This window comes from Poecilia latipinna, unplaced genomic scaffold, assembly GCF_001443285.1.
Source record: "Poecilia latipinna isolate Pla-1442-1.1 unplaced genomic scaffold, P_latipinna-1.0 Scaffold420, whole genome shotgun sequence".
Taxonomy (NCBI): Eukaryota; Metazoa; Chordata; class Actinopteri; order Cyprinodontiformes; family Poeciliidae; genus Poecilia; species Poecilia latipinna.
Window position 1 is genome coordinate 180,487 of NW_015113036.1, and position 25,946 is coordinate 206,432.

The 25,946-nt window shown below is 40.3% G+C and overlaps 1 protein-coding gene and 1 long non-coding RNA gene across 6 annotated transcripts in view; one reads left to right on the forward strand and one right to left on the reverse strand.

The window, feature by feature from the left end:
* The window catches only part of LOC106950759 (uncharacterized), a 15,733-nt gene extending 8,889 nt beyond the window's left edge, over positions 1-6,844 (forward strand). Inside the window, exon 2 of the long non-coding RNA XR_001425680.1 lies at positions 6,348-6,844. This is a non-coding gene — a long non-coding RNA (uncharacterized LOC106950759). The remainder of the gene's footprint in view (positions 1-6,347) is intronic.
* Positions 1-23,826, reverse strand: part of ppp1r1b (protein phosphatase 1, regulatory (inhibitor) subunit 1B) — a 31,940-nt gene extending 8,114 nt beyond the window's left edge. The window contains exons 1-5 of one of the 5 annotated variants that reach the window (XM_015037815.1): positions 23,724-23,821; positions 19,364-19,616; positions 4,187-4,267; positions 2,380-2,455; positions 1,151-1,285 (exon numbers count right to left, since the gene is read on the reverse strand). In XM_015037815.1, the coding sequence (XP_014893301.1) occupies positions 1,151-1,285; positions 2,380-2,455; positions 4,187-4,267; positions 19,364-19,616; positions 23,724-23,740 (562 nt within the window). In that variant the 5' untranslated portion in view covers positions 23,741-23,821. Of the gene's footprint in view, positions 1-1,150; positions 1,286-2,379; positions 2,456-4,180; positions 4,268-19,363; positions 19,817-23,723 lie in introns of those variants that run through there. The other 4 variants (XM_015037813.1, XM_015037817.1, XM_015037816.1 and 1 more) reach the window with 4 other exon arrangements.
* Between the last annotated feature and the right edge of the window lie 2,120 nt (positions 23,827-25,946).

The window sequence follows — 25,946 nt, forward strand, 5'->3', positions numbered from 1 at the left end:
TTTTTTTTTTTTTTTTTTTTTATCTGAACAGGCTTTTACAACACAAAGGGATTTACAGAGACAGTCTGTCATCTGGACAGAGCAATAATTCAGAACAAAAAGCCACTGTTCCCCTGTGACGTAACAGAGATTACAAAGATAGAATATTACATTCTAAAACAAACCAAATCTATAAAAAGCTACAAATACACTCAAAAGGCCTGAGTCAACTCACAGTTTCTTTATTTGGAGATTAAGTGCTTATTATTTCGTGTCAGTTTAGAAAATGTTGAATAGGATGACTGATCATGACCTGTTCTGAAGATTAACCCTTTCTGGTACCACAAACCAGCTCATACTTTGGTTTTGTTCAGGTGTCGGCCATAACTACCTGGTCTTATAATTTGAGGTTAAATCCTAGAATAGTTGGTATGAAACCATATGTTAATTTTGTTCATCGCTAAATAATATATTATTCTTAGCTCTAAATAAACATTTTTCATTTGTTTTCAATCTCCTGCATTTTACAACAATATGAGTCACGTTCGGTGCCATGACAACCTAATCAAAATGTGTCGAAAGAATAGAGCTGCAGGACTATGTTAAGTAGCCAAAAAAAAAAAAAAAAAACATTCTGGAGGCTAGCTAACAAAAAATAAAGACATAAAGTGAGTCAGTGTTTGAAAAACTATTACTGAAAATGGCAAAAGGGAATTTTCCAGTACCTATATATGTAATTTAAAATTTTACAAGGCAAACAGATTCAAGGGTTTTAATGTGGTCAAGTTAAAATATAACTTCAAACCTGATAAACTGATTTATACAGAAACACTGGAGATAAAATGGCCTGCACAAACCATTTTATTTTGGTGGAGGACAAATGTAAAAAGAAAAATAAATTTAAAAAATTGCAAAAGCCTGGCTGCATAAGTGGACACAGCCTTAAAAGATCACTTTAAGTGTGTTTTGATTCCATTCTAATATTCAGTTTTAGTTCACACTTTTTCTAAACATAACAGAAAATCAGTTTAATCTGAAGCAAAATGATATACTTATACATTCCAATGCCAGCAGCATAAAATATCTCAGAGTATATTTTCTCCTTCAGGAGCTGACATTGTCACAGTGTGGTTGCATTCTGCAGGCGATCGACAAAGAGCCTCCCTCTCACCAGCAGCTTTGGCGGGAGATGCCTCGTCTCCCTCCTCTCCCTCCCAGTGGTCCTCATCCTCGTCCCCTTCACAAGGGTCTTCCAAAGGATAGACACCTAGTTTCTGCATTTGGGCTTCAGCCATCTTCTGCACAGCTACACACGGACACAGACACACAGGGAGATGGCCACACGAACACATGGACACAGACAAGGGGACAGAGGGATATGTTGTTTTGGTTTTACCACGCTTCAACAGTTTTTAGCCTCACAGTGGATTCTGAGTACAGGCCAGGCAGGCGGGAAGCACATGCACAGAGAGGCAAACAGATAGCCAAGAAACAAGACTCCACACTGATTTTTTTTTTTTTAATAACAAAGCTTTTTTTTCCTGTTTTCTGCCACTTCTTCTAGCTCTTTTCCAAATCTTCCCTTGCTCTAGCAGGTCGCTCTCCATTTCTGCGCTCTCTCATCTCCTATCATATTATCTCGCCTTCTTCTCACTCTTCCTTTAGGGCACCTTGGCTTCTCTTCCCAGCATTCTTTCACACCCTCAAATGCAGAGCACAGCATTGAGGAAGGTCACTTTTTCTTTTTACTTTTTACTAAGAAAGGTTACGCAACGAAAAATCTTCCTGAGTTTGCTCTGTGTGTCCCTCACTGTGCTGACAAAGGGCAGATATCTGGTACAGGATCGAGGCTTCCTGACTCTATATCATCACTCGACACACACTGGAACATATGCGCTAACGTCCCATGTGGAGAAAACAACGCGGTAAAATGCTTATTTTCCTTCCATGCAGCTAAGACAAAATGGAATCATGCACAGTTTAATGTTAGTGTGTTTTTGCCACAGCTGCATAAAAAACTGACTGTAATCCCGGATGATCCTGACTTTCCTAGACTTACACTCAGTGTCTCGCAGCTGTCACACTCTAATCTGTTTCTCTAGTATCTCTCTGCCTCTCATAAACACCCAAACTCCGTCTTCCAGTGTATTTCTAACGCAGAGTCTTTCAGAATCATGCAAATCACAAAGACGTGTGCCTGGAAATAAACCAGGAAGGCATTATTTCAATGCATTCCCAGCATCTGCTCATGCATAATATTATTTTTATAGAAGGTAACACAAATGCAAGGAGGACAAAACCTGCAGCGAAGCAAGGTAAAACAGAAAAGGATATAAACATAAGGATAAATCACGGTTCACTCAACCACCACCTGCAGAATTGACGCCGTTTCGTACAAACCTTTGAGCGATGGAGGCTGATACACATTTTGATTCACACGTTTTGGTTTAAGCACGCCGTTCTCCCCCACGACCCACTGTAAAGAAAGGGATAAGAAGATTAACACAGATTTTCTCCTTCACTTTCTCCAAAAACATCCTTTAAGCCAACACCGGCTATTAGGGGGGAGGGTGTATTCACATTATGCATAGCTAAAAAAAGTTATTTTTGTTGACACAATATGTTTAATTAGTAAAACCAGATCACTGCAGTTATTAAATACCCTTTCAACCTGGTGAGAGATTAAAATCTACACCAATAAGTGAACATTTCTCTGTAAATAAACACATCACATCGCCGTAGCTACACTACTGATCTCTGTATTGCCAAAGCAAAATATACTGTCACAATTCCCACTGGGGTTCAGACTGAACTGAGGCTGTAACTTCTCAGTCCTGTTTGTGATTTGTCATACAATCGTAGGGAAGAACGTGTCATCTCTGCTTTTAGGAGATGTGGTTCTGTCAGTGTCTTTTATAAATGATTAATATGTGAATTTGAGGTGGCTGGGAGTCAACAAATGGGGAACATCTCCTTAAAGACCAAGATGTGTCTTTGTTTGGCACTCAGACATTTTCTGTCCCTCTCTTTACATGTGATTCCTGGACCATTTACAAACAAGACTTGAACCAACTCAAGATTTTTCAAATAAAGCGTCTCTGCCAGACTTTTTTAGACTTTCGTCACAGCAAGGTTACCAACAAATGCATCCATGGATGACAGCAACAGCAGCCAACCATAGAACAAAACCAGGAACTCTGGCTGCAGTGGTTCAGCCATATCTGCAAGATGAATGCTGACTGATTGCCACATCAGCTCTTGGTGGGCCAGCAATCTGCACCAGAAAGCCCAAAATGATGCATTGGATGGATAAGGGCAAAATAAACTGACTTTAAGCGTCTATGGTTTGCTCCCAGTTAAGATAAAATCAACACAACGGACTGTAAAATTGGACAAAGAAACATTGCAGAATGTGACACACACACACACACACCACGACAACATTTCGGTTGCAAGGATATGTTCAGTTGGATCCTCAGAAATGGAAGAAGAAGACTGATGCCTCTTTCCGGCAATTTATAAATGACAGATGTTGATATCCTGCACAGCGTTAATGTTTTCAAAGTAAAGCGAGGGACGACTGGAGGTGTCATGCATCATCGATGTCAGCAGTTCCCATGAAATCTATCAAGGAAATCTCCCCACATCGTTCTTTTTAATGAAAGACAAAGTTAACGCACTGATTCTGTTCTTGGCCAAGTAAATATTTGACCTTCTTACTCTTTTATTGGAAATGATTTCTCAGTCTTATTTATGTTTTTAAATTGTACGGCTGGCTGACCACACGAATCGTACATCATCACTACATCACCCCCTTGACCCGCAGACTCCCATACAAATCAGCTGATGCAGGCTCGTGACTGCCATGCTGCCTAATTCAAAATTTACTATAGAGTTTTTGAAATTCCCCGTTTTTCAGTATTATTCTAAATGCTTCTTCAAAATTATGAGTCTTTGTTTCTCTTCTTTTTTAAATAAACTGTATATAAATCATATTTAACCACATTCGTCTCCTCCTTGAACAGATAATAACTACTCAACTTGGGTTTCTGGTGATGAACAAACAGCATAATTAAGCAGGGTTAGATTACAAAAGGCTTACATCACCTCACTGACATGGAAGGGGAAAAAAAACCATGGAGGACAGAGGATAATCCACAAACACTTAAAGAGTTTAAAAAAAAAAAAGTTGAGACTTCACCTTTACCTGATGAGTGGACTGGTCGTCCTCTGGAGATTGGTCGGCTACTCTGAAGAGCGTGGCAGGTGTGGGCCTCCTGCGTCTGATCTGTAAGCAAACAGAAACAAAAAGGGCAGCCATGAATAAATGAATAGTCAAAGTGGCTGATGCTGTATTATTAATCACATTCAGCACACCTGCATATTAATCTAATGGGGGAAAAATACGTTGACAGCGTTGACACCTCATGCCGGCTGAAGACACACTGGGCCCTCTGTGACTTCATTAGCAGAGTTCACTGATGAATGATGAACCGGCAACTTTTAGCACCCGATAACACACTGCAGTCAGCGGAGCAGAGCAGTCGTTTAAATCTTTCTGGTTGATCGAACGCACTTGGTAATGAGAATTAAACTCATGATTTACATTAACAGGACTGCAGCTCTTTATTTAGCGTTTATATTAAACATTTTTGCATGTGGTTCTCAAACTTAAAACTGGTACAAGCTAACTTAAAAAATAGCATTTGAACTGCAGCTGCATCTGTTGCTCTTTTTCTGACTTCTTTAGACCGATATTTTTCGTGGCTATTGGTCAATTTACCTGTTTACAAATAAGCATCTCTGTTTCATACACGTTTCCATTGTTAGCTCAGTATATCTGTTTCATTATTGAGATGAGTTAAAATGTTCCCAATGTGAGCATAAAATGATGTGGTATGAAACATGCAAATATGCTGAAAAAGTACAAAAATAACTACACTTTCAAACATAAGCAATAGTGAGAGAGCGAGCTGAGCTGCTCTTTGTCTGTGCCTGAGCTAAATGAAGGCGAGAATTTGACTGCAACTGCAAACTGATTGTATAGCAGTATTTTATTTATTTTGATTTCCATTCACCACATGTGCAGTATGAGACTGAGCTGACATTAATGCCAAACATGTTTTTCTTTTTTTTTTTCAAGAAACTAACTGCAGAAAGACACTTTTTGACAAACTGTGTTAGAATATTTTTACTGTCCTGCAGTTTTACTCTTAAGACTTAAACACAGATTGATAAAATATGTTGGCACTGCTGTTTGGAGGACTAGTAATGCTATCACATGTGCTATCAGTGTAACACTGCTGGTCAGAAGCAAAGCTGAAATTGCAACACAATTTAATTTATGCTGGAATTTCAGTGTTACGAATTACAGTTTTTGCCAGAAGAAGTTGCTCTTTACTGTGATGAACTACAGACAGACTGCGATCACCACAGAAAGCTTTAAAGTACCTTGGAACGGTGCCAGCTACTTAAGTCTTGATTTCCAGACTTACAAACATCTGTCTTTGGCAATTTTCAGTCATGCCTCAGTTTAACAAACTTTCTGGTTTCTACAAAGGGTCAAATATTTAACAGAACTCTGTCAGCATGCAGAAAGCAGCTATTTTGTTTAATAAGATTAGGGCAGAGTGGTGTTTTAACATTATAGACATGTTTTGTGCTTTTGAAAAAGAAAGACTGTTTACAGCGATTATTACTTGACGTGATGTTGTCAAGACGTGCAGAATTAACAGCGTCTAACTTCAGAAAGCAAAAGAAGTTAAGGTGAGTGGAACTGGCAAGTGAAACAAGAGCGTTATTGAAAGTGTCCTCTGTGGAAGAAGTCAACCTTGGCAATGATACGAGCCACTGACATGCGCTGCTGTTTATGGCACCACACTGCACTGTAGGAAGGGGGTTATCCTGGCTCTATTTTGTGTAAAATGGCTCCACACGGAGGCTCGTGTTTGTTTTCTTCTGTCCCATTCGGTGCGTCATCACAGTTAGGCGGTGTGTTGCCAAAGCAGTGGCTTTTTGAGCAGCGCGCTGGACACTCGCCCCTGCCCCACTCAGCCAAACAAAGTAATCAGCAATGGATTTCAGCCGCGTTTGTGACACCAGACATGCGCTTTAATCTCATCGTGCAACCTCCAGCTTTCCCGTCTCTCTTGGTTGTCACACACTATCCGTCTCCCTCGTATTTTCCTCATTTCCATCACACTTGATCCTCTGCTTCCTCTATCCTGTTTACATCCACTTCCATCCTTCATTCCTTGACAGTGACATTACCCTCATCTTCTTTGCGTCACGTCGCAACTGCAATCATGTTATTTTCCCCTGCGCCCTGACACATCTGTTCTTATCTTTCTTCATTTTCCCCTTTCCAGTGTCGGCGCACATCCATACAAGGCCTCATCCGACACTTCCACCTCTGTCCTGGAGAGCTGTAGAGGCCTGGGGCATCTTGCAGCTAAAACACCTGCGTAGCACCTGCTTCCTGCCCCTGTGGCGCCCGAGAAATGATAGTAGACACCAAGTGTTGACACGACCAAGAGTTAGAATTACAGCTGTTTACCTCGGAGTAATCCAGGAGCAGTATTGGGCCGAAAGACTAGCAGCCATAAAGCAGACAGAGTTAAACAACAATGAACAAATTAGAGATTGTTGCAGTATTTTTCAAGCTTTGGTCTGTAACTATTATGTTTCTAAACTGAACTGTCAATGCAGTCTTTCTTATGAAATGTCACACAGTAGGACTGATTCTAAATTGATTTAATTGCAGCTGAAGCTCATATGACCTATTCCTGTAAACTGATGTAAATGATGTAAAATGAGAGTAGCCTTTTATGCACATTTATGTGAAATAATAAAGTTGACAGATGCATTTGTGTTTTACAGCAAGCACACACACACACACACACACACACACCCCAATGTGTGCTGGTGATGACGTCTCCAATGCCGGATGACATAAACATTCAGTGACTCTAGTAATTTTCCAGCCTTAAAACCGCCCCACTCTGCCTGAGTTACGTAACATATGTGACTTCCTCAGCTACGGCAACACTGGGACACAGCGTGTGGGATTACTCCAGCTATGCTTTATCCCTCCGTACCCTCCCTCCTCTACATCTCTTAATCCCTTGTTCCCAATCTCTCGACCCTTCCCGGCACCACCGGCAGAAATGTTTTTGACTCCGTACCAGTTACAGCAGGCTCTCACAAGGCGGCCTGCAGCTGTGGCCTTTTAGCAGCGCCGCAGGTGAAAGCCTCCAGGCAGCAGCATCTCGCTGGGATTCGCGAGGAGCTTTGGTCTGCATAAAAGCATTGGCACAGGGAAGATGCCGTCCAAATGGCTCGCTTTGGTTTATTTAAAGCTAATAAGGATTTCATGTGGCACTTGTTGGAAACGAATGCAGCTCTTTAAGACACAAGTGTTTTATTTTTATCAGTGCTGGAGAAATGCCCAGCTTTTGAGTTGTCCCAATTTTTTTTTATTTTTTTTTTTCAGTAGTAATGACTCTTGACTGCACCGTCGTGTATCAGTCATACTGTGGAGGCTTTGCACTCTTTTGCAGACTGATAGCTTTGTACAGCAAGAACATTTTGACTGTCTGCAGTCTGTGGTTTTAGCTGCAGGATGCATCTGAACTTTCTATTAGGTTAACCAGATTCACAACAGCTGATGTCAGGAGTTAACTTTAAAATGTATTAGTTTAAAAGTCTGCACATCCATGCAACAAGGTTACTGCACTTTTTTCAACGTTTAATTAACCCCTAACACATTTGCTTGCATTTTTCAGTTGAACTGTCCAGGACATAAGTCCCACTAAAATGTGTAAAAAAGAGATTTTAAAGGATTTATAATGACCTAAAACCAGTCTTTTTACAAGGGTTGTGCAACCTTTTAAAAGAACACTGCAAATGAGAAACTCACAAAATTATTTTATTATTTACACACGTGTCAAGTTTAATATTGGGGAAAAGGTTGAGCAGCCAGGGCTCCGTGGCAGTGCTGTTTTGGGGTCATGAGTCACTGTTGACAGTGCATGTTTCCGAGCACTCTGTGTGTGTGTATTGGCAGAGGACCGTCTTGGTTAACAGGCTGGGTGCAGATTGGCTGATTTGGGTCTACTCCCCAGAGGCCAGGCTCTCTAAGCTGGTATGTTCAAGCCGGTCCTATAAAAAGCACGCTGCAGTAGGACGACATAAACTAGATCAGAGGTGCCTCTGGGGGTTCGGCAGGATGAGACAGAAAGCCTGTAAAACTCTGCAGCGGCGCTCGACAGCCAGCGTCTCCTGGGAAGAGTGACCTCGACGGAGGCAGTGCGTAGCGAAACACGACTCGGATCTCTTTTCCCCGTTTGCTTCCCTCCCTTGTGTCCAATCGTGCTACATTACAGCAGGTCATCTCATCAAGCAATCTGTGATACGTTCAGGGCATCAGTCAAGTGCATATGATGATGTATGAACTTGCAACATTCTCCTGGAATGAATCCATATCTGTTCTGATGGATAGATATAGATCTGTGGAATATTGATTCGTGCTTGCGGCGTGTGTCCACAGGCAGATTCTGTTAAATAAAACCAGGATATGTAGAGCGCCTCAATGAGAGCAGATTATTTATTTAACTCAGAGCTACAGTGTTAATGTTTCAAAATATTTTGGAGAAAACCCAGTGAATCCCATCCTTAAGTAAAAAAAAAAAAAAAATGGATGAGTATTGTCTGACTGAGTTGATCCATTTCATGTTTTGCTTTTTTTCCCCCTTTTCAATTAAGTGTTTCTAAAAATTCTTTACATTTTATACTTGTTTTCTTGTTGCACCAAGACATGTTGCTTAAATGGGAATACTGCGCCATATTTGGATATTACTGGATAGACTGAAAACTATGGAAGGATAAAATCTCATTTGTGAAGATTATAATGATAATTTTCACCCAAGTTTAAAAAGCTGTCTCAACATATCCTGCAGCAGCCACATTGTGACTGCCAGCCAGACAAATTTAGAACATCTCTAGTTATCCTCACCATGTCTGCCCTGGCATGACAGCCTTTACCACTGCCAAAATATAATCAGCGCAGGTTAAAGGGAACACAAAAATGGTTCGGTTGAGTTTCTTTTTTCACTTCCTGTACTACTTTGCCTTCATCTTTATCCCAAATCTGTTTGTCTTGGCACTGTGTTGGGATGTTGCATGAGTTGACGAGGCGATATAAGCAACTTTTATGAGCTTAAATACCAATCAAATTGACAAGTTCAAAGTCAATCTGAATAAAAATCTGAAAACGACCTTTGACTTTGCTATTGTTTCCTTCAGCTTTGCTATGTACCACCATCAGTCCTCTGATTCAAGGTTTGGCTAAGACAGGTTAAGGTCGACCATGGAGTTGTGTTGCTCACAGCACAAAACCAGCAGATGAGATGCAAATGATTCAGAATCTGTTGAAATTTGATCATCTACCAAAGTGGTTATGTCAGCTGTTACTCCACTGCCTAATATTTATCCTCTCTTGGGATCAGCAGACTTCAGACGTAGTTTTTATAAAAAGTTGTGCACATGATAGTGAAAGAAAAGCACGATGAAACAGTTGTTGCATTGTGTTGACGTTTTCATGTGGGCTGTGTCCTTTTGCCTTTCCCTCAGGCTAACACACACATCATGTTGTCTCCCCAGAAAAAAAGCAAAGTCATCTTTGCTGTCATAATCACTCACTCTTGAAGTCTCACTGTTGTTTTGAAATCACACCAACAGAATAATGAGTCTGACACAACCAGCAACCTTAGCACATGTCACTTTGTGTTGTTGTAGTTGTAATTTATTTACTACAGACTCTGGGTGAGTAATTCCAGCCTCAACATCTCCAGTTTGGTCTGAAATATTTTTAATAAGTTCACAAGAGAGCGCATGGAGGAAGCCTCCACAGATTTAAGACGGGACCAATGTTAGCCTACTGGCTAACACTCTCTCTGATAAAAACCTTTCTCTCTGAGGTATTTGGCTAGTTTACTGAAAATTTTACTTAAGCTTAAAGGTGTTCTTTTTTCATAGTCCATGGTAATGTGATACTGGTACTAGGTTGATCCTGAACTCTGTATCTAATTTCCATTTTTCTTAGAATTGGGCTGTTTTGGTCCAACATTATAAACTTAGTAACAACTGGATATTTAAATTTCAATGGTGTGATGATACAAAACACATCAAAGCTGGTTTTGGAATAGAAGCAGAGGCCAACACCAACACTCTGACATCAATCCTGTGGAAAAACATGTGGACTCTGCTTAAAAACCAGGTAATTTAATAGATTCTGCTGGAACAATTACCAAATATCGAGCTAAAATGATACCAAAGGCTTTTCGAAATAAAAAGTAATAAAGTTATATGCAACTTGCTAAGGGATATCTAACCAAAAGTTAGAAGTCTATGTACATGTGCATGTAAAATTGTGATTCAGGAAAAAGTCCAACTTGCACACCGAATACTATTTTTTTCTAGATCATTAGTGTTGCTTGTTTTCTTAAAATGGACAAAAGGTGGTTCAAATGTAACACCTGAAGTCTGATGAGTGTATGCAAACTTCTGACCTGAACTATAATTAGACTCCATGCTTAAAACTGACACTTCCTCCACATTTTTGTATCAATGTAACAATCAAGCCTTCGGACGTTTCCTCTGTATGAAATCAGATAAGTCTAATGAGCATCGAGTCCGTCATCCATTTCAGCTCTTTGCGTTTCTCGGCTAAATGTGCTCTCCTGCAGTGTTATTTCATTTCCACTGCTGTGATCTTTAGCCGGGCTGAACTCTGAAGAGCAACTCAATTAAAAAAAAAGGTCATCAAGTCAACCTTTTTTTCTCTGAATCACACCCTGCCCCCAGCAAGCTGCCCCAAGACCAAAGAGATGGCCAGGCCTCATGTGGTCCTCTCTGTAAAGCCTGGCAAATTCAATAAAACAGTACAGTGGGAAAGTGGCCCTGTTTAGTAGTCATGAATCTGCAGTGCATGTAATATCACATGCCTTAGTTTATCCACTAGTTTGGGAATGCTTAAAATGTTTAAATGCAATGTCTGTTTTTTTGCATGTGTGGTTAAAAAAATATGAAAAACATTCTTATCATATTTAGATAGGGTGCTTACTCTGTATGTTTCACATGGTTTTCAGCAACGAAGCAATTCAAAGTGATTTACATCACAAAAACACAAAATTACAAAGTCATAGAACGCACAGTCAACAATTGAAGCATTAGATTTTGTCAAAAGTGCCGCCGTTACACATCAGATTGTTTCAAAAGCGACTATAAAAGGGGGGTTTTCAGTCCAGATTTAAAGGAACTCGGTGTTTCGGCTGTTTTGCAGTTTTCTGGAAGTTTGATCCAAATTTGTGCTGCATAAAAGCTGAATGCTGCTTCTCCGTGTTTGGTTCTGGTTCTGGGGATGCAGAACAAACCGAACCAATGTTCCAGACCCGAGTGGTCTGGAACATTGGACAGACTTTGGGCTTCTCTCTAAGCTGAACTTCTGCCACCCTCCACACAAAGCTGGTATCGAACGTCTCCATTAAGTAAACACCCAAAAAGCAGCGATCAGACACATCATGCGTCCGTCCGGCCCGTCCTGTCACACACTTTCAGTCTGGCAGGATATTCATCTCTGTCGGGCGGTTTTAACAAGGTTGCACTGAGTAACAAAGCACTCAGTGAGTTTACAGCTGCTTTTTACAAAGTTCAAGGACATTTCTCCACCAGTTGCAGCCAAAACAATAGATACTCGTTCCTATTCAGGCGCATCGTTTTATTGAATTCCCCCAAGTCAGAGAGGCTGCTGCATGTTGCTTCCTAGCATTTACTGAGCACTTGCAGCGACCTTTTGCCCCCACTTCAGGGCAACTGAAAAAAAACCAGATGGGCTGCAGATAGCATCCAGAGGGGCTCTTCAATGACTCCCGAATAGGTATCATAATTATGCTGCAACCGTGGGCAGAATGAAATCATACTCAAACTCTCTCTTCTGTCCCCAGATTCCCCCTCCAGCATTTATGTAATGTGCTGCTTGTCCTACTGTTTAAAAAAAAAAAAACTGTTAGAACAAAGGTTTGCCAAAACCTTCGTGTGCAGATGAGTGACAGGAAGCCACCTGGCAGGCCATTGTGCACAGCAGATGAGGTGCCAATCAAAGTTATTTCACAGATAGCAGCACGGCTGTGACCCCCGTCACTGAGGTGATTCCGCTCCTCTTGTTCATGCAATCAGATTGAGTCGTGATGCTGTGTGTGGTTCCAGAGGTCAATAGCCAGCACAAACAGAAGACAGACCAGCTGGAGTTACTCATCTGCAATGATCTATTTACTCACATTAAAAAAAAGGATAAAATAAGCGTTTATGCTCATGGTTGCAACGCATCCGAGAATTATCGCCGAAATTATTAGCAACCCTGCTCGAGATGCATGAAAAGGCTAACAATAAAATATCTTTGTTTTATTGTTATAGCATAATTTAACTGAGATATTGAGAAAGGGGACTGCATGAGGGTAGGGTTAGGGTTGTTGGTACTGCTGCCTTTTAGCCAGGTCTGCCGTCTTGCATGTTCTCCCAGTGCATACTTGGGTTCTTTTCAGGTAATTTCCAATTATCAAAAAAAGTGCATGTTACAGTAGTTGCCCTCTCTAAATTGCTCTTAGGAGTGAGTTTGTGTGTTCGTTGCTATTTGTCCTGTGTCTGTCAGTGTTGCCCCGAGATAAACTAGTGACCTGTCCAGGGTGTGTGCATCTTCTCCAATGACCACTGGAGATAGCTACCAGCTCCCCAGTTACCCTTCAAGGACAGGCAGATGGAGACAAACGATGGGCAGATACCCGTTCAGAGGAATCAGCCCCTTAAATTGAGTATATTTATACAGCAGGGGAATAATTCTCCAATAGCAATTTGTTTTTAGTAACCCAAAATCGATTCGTACTACATTTTTATATAAGATAAAGTGTATTTTGTATTTATATTTTACTAGTTAATCCTTCAAATCTTCAAAACTGAATGAGAAAAAGGTGTGAAAGCTCTGGAAGCTTTGGAAAACTGACACTTTACATTTCAGTTAACTACATCAGCTAACTAAACATCAGTTAATAATAATCATGTATGGTTCTTTTAAATGTACTGCCATGCAAACCAAAAAGAGACCAGGGAAGGAAGCAGAGTCTGTTTTTTTGGGACATAGATATGAACCATAACTCATTTTAAACCTTTACAATACCTTGTTTGGCATTTGTGCAACCAAAACACCACATCACACTATCTTACCTCTCTGCTTATGTAAACTGTTCACCTGTATTTGTCCAATGTGTACAAAACAACCCCCTGGATAGCTCTTACTGGGCAGCTTGTTGTAACAGCTTAACTTAGTCCAGGCATTATGGCTCATTTTTAAAACTGCGGTAAATTAATAGATTTTTTTTTCACAGTCCTGCAAAACCCTCCAGAGAAACAAACGCTCCAAGAGGGTCTGGCATAAATCAAAGCCTGAAAAAAACACCTCACAACCACTGCTAAGTTACATTGTCTGGAAACGTGTTAGAGTGTCTGTCATCATGACATAAAATCCGGTGGTCTCTGCCTGAAACCTAAAAGTGGGCCATCCTTGGGATAATGATAATCCAAAACATATGGCTAAATCAGCACATGGTTCATGGGACACCAAATCAACATTCCTCCATAGTCATGTCACTCAGCATGCCTGCATCACATAGAAAGTGAGCTGAGCTAAGAGGAAGATTGCATGAGTATTAAATTACAACAATCTTTTTCTCATGGGTCAACAAAACCACATGCGTCAGTGTTAAACTTGAAGCACCCCTATGCCGCCTCAGCTGAACAGCCAAAAAAGACCCAATTACAGCAATGCATTTCAGAGATTACAAGTCACAGCAGCAATAACATAATTCTCTCTTCTCAGCCTTGATAAAACAGGAGTTGAGACCAATCCTGTTTGTCGCGAGTCAGCGCTCTGCTCGAAATGCCCTCATCGGCCTCAGCATCCCCAGCAGAAAGGGGCCCGACTGTGCAGAGGCAGCCGAGGAATACAGGTCAGAGTCCAAATCTTGATATCTGACAACAACTGGAGACAGGTCGACTCCTGATGAGCTAAAGATCTTATGCCCCCAACCCCGTTTTTTTTTTTTTATCCCCGTTTCTAATCCTCTTCATCTCATCACAGATATGGTGATTATTTGTTGGGAAAGGTCGAACGAAGAAACACTTCCACTGTAATGTGATTTCAGCGCCATTAACGATAAAAGGCGCAGACAAAACAGAATGACTTTTATTTCTTCACATCTGAATACAGCCCAACTTGATCTGACCTAAATTTAGGCACTAAGTGGGAAAACCTCTATAAACCAAGTACAAACCATTGGACCGAAGGCTAAGAGGCCGTGCTGCAGCTTTGGAGGCCTCCTGTCAGGTTTTTGTCATGTTCTCTCACAAGCACAAGAAAAGAGGGTATTATGGTGGATTTGCAGCTCTTTGTGTACAGTGTAATCAGAAGACTTTTCTCTCAATATTTATGTTTCTTAGCTGTTTACACTTTACATTTCAAGGCATAGCAGCCAAGACAATGGTCAAAATCTGGAAGAGGCCACGCTTATTGAAGTGACACACAAACGCTGCCTTTCACAGAAGCCACGCTCCTTAATTAAAATGGAAAAAGAACATGAAAGGAAAGTTTCACATCAGCCACTGGCATGTTCTTAATTCAGAGTCATTAAGAAATCAAAATGCCAGAACTGTCAAAAACTAGAAGGAACAAAAACAAATGTAAGCCGCAGCAAAACAGAGAGTTATTGATCGCGTCCAAATAATAATTACAAAGTGTGGCTTATTAGCTTTCATGCCAATTAGTTTTTGCCACTACAAACATCTACAAACTGTTTTCGGGCAAAGGAAAACTCGCCAGGAACATAAATAATAGCAGCTCATAAATTAAACAGATCACATCATTGGGCAAACTTGAGTGAGGCCACTACGGCGACATTCCCCGCCAGCCTGCTTGTTGGAAAAGATGGCAGCTTGAAGCGTGCCGTTCTTTCTGCGACTTCTTGTTGACGGTCATCCACACTGCCAATGTTTACCCACAAATACTCAGCGCATCAAAGGTCACTGTTTGATGTTTAACCCACAGTGACGTAAAACTTGAAGTGGTGGTGGTCGGTTTTCTGAGGGGCATGAGGGATTTTATGGCAGGACTTGGAGGGCTAGGCCTCCATAAAACGTCCGGGGTGATATGAGGTTTTTGTTGGGAGCTTTTTGGGCCGATGCCCTTTTCTGTCCTTTGATAATCTCTCTTTTATTCTGAGTTTTATGTCAGTTACGAGGCCAGATGGAGTCAAAGGAGGAAAGGCATGTCCTCATGAAGGTATACTGTCAGTGCCACGACCCTAATCTCTGTCCATTATGCACATTACTTTGCATGCTTATCACTTGATAAGCATGCAGTATTAGCATGTTTGGAGTGGGGTTTGTGATGAAAAATGGGATTTTTTTTTTTTTTTTTTTTATCCATAACGTCCCAGACAATAAAAACGTTTCTCCTGATCTCTAAATGTAATGAATTCTGTCCATCTGAGAGGATTTCAAGAAGAAATTCAGATGTTAGACAGGATACCAACGATGGCACTGAAAAATAAGGATTATGCAAGTGAGCATGACACTGTTAAAAAATACAACAGCAAAACAGAAGTTGTGTCTGCATGCGTGTGCGTGTGTGTGTGCGTGTGTGTGTATGTTTCTGCTTGGGCATAGAAATAAACCAAGACTTAACGTAATAACACATTTTTCTTGTCCCTTACACCTAAATTTATCATCTTAAGAGGTATTTGCCATCCATCCATTGCATTTAAATTATATCTCACTACTCGACAAACTTTAACTTTGTCATAAAATTGCACTTTAAATTAGCTTATGTGCTAATTCCTGCCTATTTAAACTGCCAGGAATTATAGTCTTTTTATTAATGTGCATTGTCCTAATCTAATGAATAAAAAAATAATAAAATTGTTTTAAACTTCAGCTTAAGCATGCTGGAAACAGTTATGATATTTACCCTCAAAGGTAAGCACCTGGTGATCAACGTATCTGTGTCTGTGGGAAGCCATTATTGAAAACTCATGCCTCTCCTCTTGTTTTAAACGTAATGATATAAACAAAACTCTCCTATGCTAACAATCACAACATTCTGATGTCTCTTTGTGGGAGCCGGCTGTTGGCAGGGAGTGTGTTTACAACATAGAAGAGGCTGTGTGCCACTGGTTTTAAAAAAAATACAAACTGTCAAAAAAGAAAAAAAAAAGGAAAGTTTACGCCAACAACTCTTTATTTGTGTACGAGCAATAATGAATATCGAAGCTTGGGGCTCCTCGGAAATCTCCAACTTTCCTAAGTGGAATGGTAACTTTAAGGAGCATTGTTGTTTTTGTTACTGGTAGCTGCTAGAGGAAAAATGCTTAATCGCTATGCTAACTGCTGCATCACACAGAGTCAAAACCTTTATTTCACAACAATAACTATGAATGAACATGGAAGAGCCAATGTTGGGACCATCTAATCATTTCAGAATGTTCGAATTGTGAAGTTGAATTTATTTAGTGTTGACCTATTTAAACTGAACTCAGAACTACTTCCTGTTAAATGGGAACTTGCGCAACACTCCTCAGAGATATCTCTGATCAGCCCAGCCACCACATGCTAACACACAAAGACATACAGCCGTGTGTGCACACATAAATGGGATTTAGATTGACCTGTTAGCCTAGCAGGCATGATTTGGGCAGCGGAAGGATTTAAATGCCAGTGTAAACATCGGAAAAACACGCCAAATCAACACAAAAAAAGCTGAACTACAGCCACATAGTGGCTCCTGCTGGTGGTCAGACGGCCTCTGAACACCACCAGGAGGCGAGGCAGGTGAAGTGTCTTGCCAGAACGAACTCCTTATCACGAGACACAGAAGAGCAAGTTTGGTGTGGAAGAAACTGACTGCTCTGCACCCAGATCTTACCCCAGCAGAGCACCTTTGGGATGAATTAGAGCAGAGACTGCAAGCCAGTTCTGCTTGTCCGACATGAGTGTCTGACCTCTGAAATGCACTTCAAAAGGAAAATAAAATAATAAAAAAAAACTCAAAAAACACTCAGACCTTGTGGAAAACCTTCCCAGAAGTTCTGAAGTGATAGTAGTTTAAAGATTGGGTAAACATCATATTAAACAAAATGGATTAAAAATGGGATGTTCATATGAAAGCAAACAAACAGCTACTTTTTAATCTCTTGCACTCTTGATCTATCTGTGTGCCGAAACACGGGTGGGCAGGATTGGTTACGTTTTATTAGATCCTCACACAATTTTAGTCAAATATAACTTTATTTTATCAGGTTACGCAGGTAAAAGTAACAAAACAGTCACAAACAGACGGGGAAAATAGCACAAAACACGATTTTCTCCGTCTTGATTAAGTTCTGAAGTATTTTATTCCAATAAATGTGCAGCTCAGCTCGGCTTCGTTGAAACCAATCTGGACTTCAAGGCTGCTCTGGGAGTCCCAGTCGACACTAGTAAGATTACCTCTAATTATAAAGAGCGAGCTTAAACAATGATATTATCTGACGACTGGTTGAATGAGTCAGTCGAGAGAGATAAGATTGCTTCAGTGTTAATAAGAAGACATCCAGGAATTTGGGCAGGATGATTTGCTCAGAGCAAATAGCTGTTGCTTTCTCCCACATCTCACTGAGTGGGAGGTACGGAAGCGTCTCTCTCCAAGCGTTCACGCCTAACATATCCAAAATATTGCATTGTTGTAAACAAGCTGTCCCCCCCCCCCACCAGATAGATCTGTCCATTAAAGCTGACCTTTTACATCCCGGCTGCGGGGGAGCGTTCTGTGACATAGTTGCACAGGCTGTCTCTATAGTAACAAGAGCAATTCAGTCGATTGTGGTTTTGGGATTTAAATGCCATCGGAAAGAACAGTGAGGGGCTGCTTGTTGTGAAACAAGTTGCTACTCAGTAGCGAAACGCGGACCGGTAAGGGACAGTAATTGCAATGGGAGGGGAAGGGAATGAAATGAGTGCTGCTGACTGTCGCTCCCTGCCGACCCACACGTCCCTGGAGAATCCCATAAAACTCAAGTAGATGCTATCAGCTTTTAAACACGCGTAAACACATGCTCTCCTAAATGCCCCTTCTGTTTTCCTGTGCTCCCCGGACAGCAAATGTGCTGCAACGACCTGAATTCATTCACCGGGATCCAGGGGATCGGTTACGGACTGACTGGATCCTTTACTGAATTTCAGTTCCTAACTGACGCACACACCTGAACACAGCTTTTAAAATCTGCGAGGCTAGAAATTAGTGGTCAGTCATGCGGAGATTAAGCAAAGAGAGTCCGGAAATGAGTCCATCTTTGAAAACGAAAAAAAAAAAAACTGTGGTACATATGGTATCTCGATGTCCTGTGGTTATTTGGAAGTGGTGGCACAGATCAGAGTGCATGGATGTGTGAAGTGGAAGTCTCATGAGGCATTGCAAAGATGCTCTGTTTTTGCAAGGCCTCTGCATTTTTTGTGAGAATTTTCTTATCAGTGCAGAACACGTAGTGTGAAACGGGCATATGAAAACAAAAGACAGAGTGTGCTCACAGGTCAGACCTGCTCATTAAGAGCCTCTTTTATGCAAACAGGGAATCAGGGCCTGTCGATAAGGGAGTCGACCCCACAGACAGATGAACCCACAGGTCGCCTTTGCGACCTTCTGTCACAAAACGCATCTCCCTCTTATTATCCCACCTCGTCTTTCTTCAAACTCTCAGGGGGAGTGAGCCATTGGCCTCTATCTTCCAGACCACTTTGGCCTACTTATCCCTGATCTATAATAAAAGTCTATAGCCTTACAGCTGAATCAGAGATCAGAGATATTCTATCAAACAACAACAACAAAAAAGCGTGTTGTTTTTCATGTGTCAAAGGATTTACCAGAAAAGCACAGGTTAAAAGGTTTGACAGAAAAATAAGAGCCATGACAGTCAAGTGATACAATGTCAGCAGGGTTGCCACAGAGGAGCCGGATGTTGACTTTCATGTTAATGTCACGTTGTGAAAAGGGTCAAAATAAGAAGAGACGGCGAGGCATTAATCTTGTAAGGAAGTGAAGGGAAGGAAATGTCATCATAGCTTTTCAATAGAGAGAAAGACTCAAAGCCTAAAACTCAGTTCTGTGGGGGAAAAAAAAGTGTTTATATTTCAAAAAGGCTGAGAGCAGCTGGATTTAGGTTTAGTTTTTAAACACTAAAAACAATTTAACAGCTTACGCTGATCTGTCCTCATGGATCAAAACGTAATCTGCACACTGACAGCTCACCATCTCCACTTGTCGAGGGTCCAGGTTGGTGGGAGCGGAGGCCGGCACAGCGAAATGGATCTTTTTCCTCTCCTTGTGCTCTCCCTCGACCTCGGTTGACATGGAGGGCTCCATGTTTCTGGATTTCCGGGGCTCAGACTCCCAGTGGAGGCCAAATGATCTCTGCACCCTCTCTGGAGGAACCTCCCACAGCTGGGTAGTCCCACTCCTGGCAGCCTCTTGCTCCTGCCTCAGCTCTGCACTGTCAGACTTTCTTTAAAGAAAAAAAAAAAACTAAGAAAGAAAAGCACACTTGCATGTATTTCTTCCTGCCTCCTGTCCACTTTCCCACTGCTGCTGTTCTCTTCTGTCACTTTGATGTTTAATTCTGCCTGTGCCTGTGTGCTCTCGCTTAAAACCTGTGAGGCAAGAGTGACTGAGGCATGTCCTCAGATCTGGCTGTGTTGCAGGGAGGTAGGTGGGTAAGAGGAGGAGGATGGGAGGAGCCAGCAGCTGAAAAAGAGGTGGAGACATCAGGAGAGGGAGTGGTCAGAATTAATAGGAGGGAGGAGAGAAAAGAGAGGAAGGGGGAGGTACACTGAAGTTGAATTTTATATGTTGATTTTATATATTAATGTATAAAATCTCATGCCCCATTTGTGTGTGAATGAGAGATTTATGCATAGAGGTGGAGGAGACAGAGAGAGAAACAGACGGAGGGATTCGGAGGAAGTGAACATCCAGCAGCGAAACTTGCTGACGTTTCAACAGATTTGTAACGAGGCGTCGCTCTGAATGAGAGAAAAGCAGCTTATTAAAAAAAAAAAAAAAAAAAAAACAAGGAACATTAAGTAAAAAATAATACCATGCATTCCAAGCACTCAGTGTTACCCATTTTGCCACATTTCAACAACAATGTATTTCATCAGGATTTAATTAAAAACAAAGTTGTGCAGAAAGGACCTCACACTTTGTCTTTTACAATTTGTGTCTCTTCTGACTTTGCACATCTGCAGGCTGAAATGTTTGACCCATTAATTGTTGTAAAATAAATCTGATTTGGTGAGGAGCTTCCATGAGTATCAATTTTCATGTCTTTCTATAGATGCGATTGAGTTTCATTCAATGCCAGCTTCACTGATGCAAGAAAGCTCCCCCGCAGCATGATGCTGCCCATACCACATCACCGTGGGGACAGCATGTTCACAGTAATGTGCAGTGTTTGTCTTCTACCACTGGTAGCATTTTGCATGCAGGCCAAAAGGTTTACATTAGGTTTGGTCTATTGCATAGATTATGTTTAGATTTTTGGATTAAAATGTGATCTTTTCAACAGACTACCCCACCTGAGCTGTGGATTTCTGGAGCCCCTCCAGACTTTTCATCGACCTCCCATTTATGATGTTTTTCCTTGCCTGGCCTGTCACTTTAAATGGGCAGCTACTTCCTCATTATATGACTGCTGGATGCAACCAGATTGCATTTACGGTAGAAGAAAAGGGACCAAAATCTACCCTGCATTTCTTTCCATGGATTTTTTTTTTCCCCCTTAAAAAATTTGAAAATGTTTCCATTTTCTTTCACTTCACACATGTTCATTTGGTTTTAGACTATCTGGGTCAATCCCAAGGGTAGGAAAACTTTAGCAAGGTACTGTACACACAGCGGCCGACACGTGTTGATGTTAGAAAAGCCCCGTGGTGTCAAAGAAAACAAACGTCTGTGAAATAAAGCAATAGTGCAAAAAGGAACAAGTCTTCTCATTTAAAACAAGATGATACAGTTTTAATAGTTATGTGGAGAGCAGAGATTGCGGCTCACATGTAGAGAGAAGAGGCATTTCATCGCTACTTCCAGGGACTGAAAGCTAGCTGTTATTTCACTCACATGGCAGAGGGATTTAGACAGTGCAGAGTGGTGGATTTGGCCCGGGGGCAGATTTGAGCTTTGACATGGACTGGAATGAAGGAGATGGCTTTGGTGATGGTAGAGGAGGAGGATGTGGTGGAGGAGGGATGGTATAGGAGGCTAGAGGGGCTTTGTGGGCAGAGAATATAGAAGGTCAAGGTAGATTTGGTGCACTGGGAGTGTTTCAGCATTTACAGAGTGCAGAGTTTAGACTTAAGAATAATCTGAATGTTTATCCCGCTGGTGAGAGCATTATTTATTCATTATTTTAATCTCTTTTCTTTTTTTCTTTTTTTTTTGAAGCGGGGTTTGAGTCAACAAAGCCCATCCCTTTCAAAGATGAAAACTAATTTTTGTGGCTTGTTTATGCAAAGTTTGACACATCCCTCACACAGTTCAAAAACAAATAAATCTTTCCCAGTCGCAGCAGTTGCATAACTTGTAGTGTGATCAGCAAGAATTGTGCAATTTTTCAAAGGGAATGAGTAATAGGGCTCTGTGCAAGAGTCCAGCTCTCTACAAGCCGCAGCAGCATTCTAGTTTTTAATCAAACTAAAGATTGAGTAATTTTTGGCAAATGATAAGGGAATGACTAACTAGAGCATGCTTGCTATTTGAAAACTGTTTTATCAGCATGCAAGGAGAAGCCTTTTATAATAACTAGACCTAAAAAGGCATTGTTAAGCTATCTTTCTGGTTGAAATGTGTATATTATAGGTTTACCCATTTCATACATAAAATGTTTCTGTCAAACCATGAAAGATTCATTATCTAGACTTATCTCAATATTATGTAACTTAGCAAACAATGTTTGTTTTGCAAAATCATCTTCATCAATAGTTCTCCGCATTTTATGAAATACTTTCCAGGTTTATTTATTTATTTATTTATTTATTTATTTTACATAACGGCTGCTTTTTCCATTCTTTTTATGTTGACCATGAAAGCTTACACTGCAGGATAAACTGGTAGAACAAAAGTAGGATGGAAGAACTATAAAAACTGTGTCAATGAACAATGGATGAAACCCTGTCTGTGAGAAACAGGAAGAAGAAGTCCACCTGGAGAGATGCATCGTCTTTGAACCGATTGTCTCTCGTGGAAATGAATCATAGCTCAGAATTAAGTGGCGTAATAAATAAACATTCCTCCGAAATTGAGCAGGAAAATGAGGAAAAAGTCATCTTAAAAGTTAAAAAAAAAACTTTCAGAAATGTCTGAAGAAATGTTTAAACAGGAGAACATTAAAAAATGTTAACAGTAAAACAAAAAAGTGACTCTAAAAATGCATCAGTTAGGATGCTATATTACTGAAAGGTTTAGTTTAATAGATTTAACAAAACAAAATATGTTCAACTCCTACTTAATAGCTGTTATTTTCAAATTGTACTTTTAAACTGGCAAAAGAATTAAAACATGTATTTTAATTGAACATGACCCTATATGATGATCAGTGTTGTCATATTTCCTTGATGCAAGGAATTTTTAATATTTTTGAAATTCACTCACTTTTCCTCTCAATTTTCAGTTTCTAAATGAGATTTGCATTTATTTTTTCCATTTAATCAAAAATGGCTGAATACAGACATTATTTAATCTAAATGATAGTCACCTTTTCTGACTCAAACCTCAGTCCAGAGAGTCAGATTTCTATAAAATGTATTAAATGACAAAATTCCAGCAACATCTACTATAGTGAGCTTCTGTGCACAGTTACTTTGACGTCATTGCTGCAGTTTACCGACCACAGCGCTGTGCAGAGGCAACAAACCGTGAAAAAGTATCAAATGTTACAAACATCCTTCTACCCCCACACTGACTGAATGAATTACAAGACAGAGAAGGTGTCAGGTAGGCTTTCAAATCTATTACACAAACGTTCCAGAGCAGCCATGCATTGTAAAATCCCCACACACAAAATTACAACCCATTGCTGACAAGGATGAAAAAAAAAAAAATAGAAATCAAAGTAATTTTCTTTAGCATACAAAGGGTTTTTCCAGTTGATTTATTACTATTCACTTAGTTATTTTTAGAAAACTTGGTTACGTAAAACCTGCTGGTCCACCTGCACTGTGTTTGTGCGTCTGAATGCTCCCGGGGGAGTCTTTGTTTCTGTCTCCAATTAAGTTATGTCACATTTGCCTATGCAAAGCTAGCTTTTCACACACGCACATTATTAGTGACTAAACTCATCTGCTTGCAGACCTCTGTGGCTTCCACCTCTATTTCTACTGAGCTCTGTTTGTGTATGTTTACACATTTTGTTGCAGGGGCGTCATTAAATCACTGGTCTGGCAGTGCGGAGGGAAAAACCTGCTGAAGATAGATCGTACTTGCAGCCACCGAAGTGACAGCTCCAACGGCGTGCAGGAACGAGATGTGCACAATGTTTGACATGTGTAGTGTAGAGTAACATATGTACACACACACACACACACACACACACACACACACACACACACACACTTACAGAGATGTTGGAGACATCCCAAGCAAGCTCTAAAGGCAGATGGAAAAGGCAGTAACTCTATCTTCTCCCGAACAAGACATCTTGGACCAGTGGAGCTGCAGCACACAAAAACTTCCCTGTTATGCAAATAATTCAGACCTCCAGCAGATGATATCTGAGCTACTATAAGGCCCAAATGCATTCTGGGTAGGGATCAAGTAAAATACTTTGCTTTTTTTGTGTGTGTTTTTACTCTAATCTTATCTTCTCCATATTTTGCTCTTGTTGCAGTAATAAGCTGTTACATTTACAAAAGACTTTGAAGGAAAACATCAATAAATGGTTAAAACAAATCCATTATTTGGTTTCAAAAAGAGGCTTTGATCCAGTGTAACAGGCGGTGATTCTGCAGGGAGAGCTCATCGGTCAACACCCGACTGGACTCCTCACTCATCCCCCCTTCATCCTGTTGTATAAGAAACCACACAATAAACAGGTTGTATTCACAGGCCGCACTCAGGCTCACCTGGGATGGCTGCACGTCAGCAGATTCAGCATCGACTGCGATGGCTCCGCTTGTCTGAAAAAGGAAGGAATCAGCACCATCTACTGGTGGATACATCTAATTACAAGTTCCAAAGTGAAAGTATTTTGTTTATTCAATTTTTCTGTCATTTTAAAGGCTTTACAGGTCACTTGGGTGGATAGCACGTCTGAAAAATAAGTAAACACTAACAGGAGTCCTCCAAAAGCACTCAAGTTGTCACACAAGTTAGGTTTATAACAGCCTAACATCCAACATCGACTCCTGCTTATCCTTTGTCAGGACTGAAGGCGGAGCTGCGCTTGATCGAGAGGTCAGTGGGTGAGTGGAGTGGTAAACTCTGAACAGGGTCAAAAGGTGCAAACTGAAAATTATTCACAAACATTATTCAGAATCTCCAGTTAACATAACATCCATGCTTTTGGACTGAGAAAACAGTGACAGCAAACAAGATCTAGCTTTTACTCATGTTTACTGCCATTTCTAACAAATAACTTGCATATTTTTGTGTAGTTAAACCCTAGAATCATTAAGACCCTGGCAGATTTACATTAGGGATTATTTTCTAAAATTAATCACATCCGATACACTGGGCCTCTTTAAAATTTTATTATTATTTCCTGTTGGAAGAAATAAGTTGGTAAATTAAAAAGACTAATTAAAACGGAAATCTGCTAGGAGTAAAATGTAAAATTCAACTCAAGCTGCAAGTTCCTGAGAATTAACCATCTGTTCTCCTCAATAATCAAGCTGGCTGCTATTTGAAATACAAATCAATGGAAAATTATTTCTCTTCATTTTGAGACCCTATAGGACCAGTGCTAGTAGAGGATGTACTTGTGTATTTGTATATGGACAAAAGTCAATGAGATATAAACTACCAAAACTGAAAAAAATAAAATTTAAAAAAAGTTTATTGATGCCGTTTTTACCACATTTTAAACATGCAGTAGTTATACAGTTTTTTTTTGTTTGTTTTTGTTTTGTTTTGTTTTTAGCTTATAGATTAGTGAGGAAACCATGTTTGAATTTTGAATTCAGGGGATATTAGTATTGTTTTCACCATAGAATTTGCAGGGCTGATAGGGAAGAATTTTATTATATTTTACTTATTTGTTTGTGGCAGCAAATGATTTAAAAAAAGACTCATCTTTGTATAAAATGTCTAAATTGGTTATAATTGCTCGGAAAACCGAGGCACTCTCTTCTGAAAAGTTTGATAACCACTAGGTACCACTAGATGGCATCCTTTCCCTACATTTTCCCATTAAAACGCTCGCCTCATGTCCTAAAATTACTTATTAAACAGAGGTTTTTAATTGAAATGAGGTTGTCATTTGAAATGAAAACAATTTCTACTTCATATAGAGACATTTGACAAAAGGAATGATCCCTTCAAAGAGGCATCCTCCAAACAAATGGAATAATTTCCTAAACTTTGAATGTAAGGGTAAAGAAAATAGGAAGCTGTAAGGGAATGCATGAAAATCCGGGCATTATCAAACAATTTTTAAATTTTCTTGTGAATATATTGAAAATAACAACAAAGGAAAAGTCATGTGTTGTTGATAGAGACATATAAAGTAAGGGATGTAGCAGGTGGAAGATACGGCGGAGGAAGAGACAGAGGAGGACATGGCAGTAGGGCAGTGATTTAATTAGCACCCTCTACCCCCTCCAGCCCTTCACTCATAGCATCA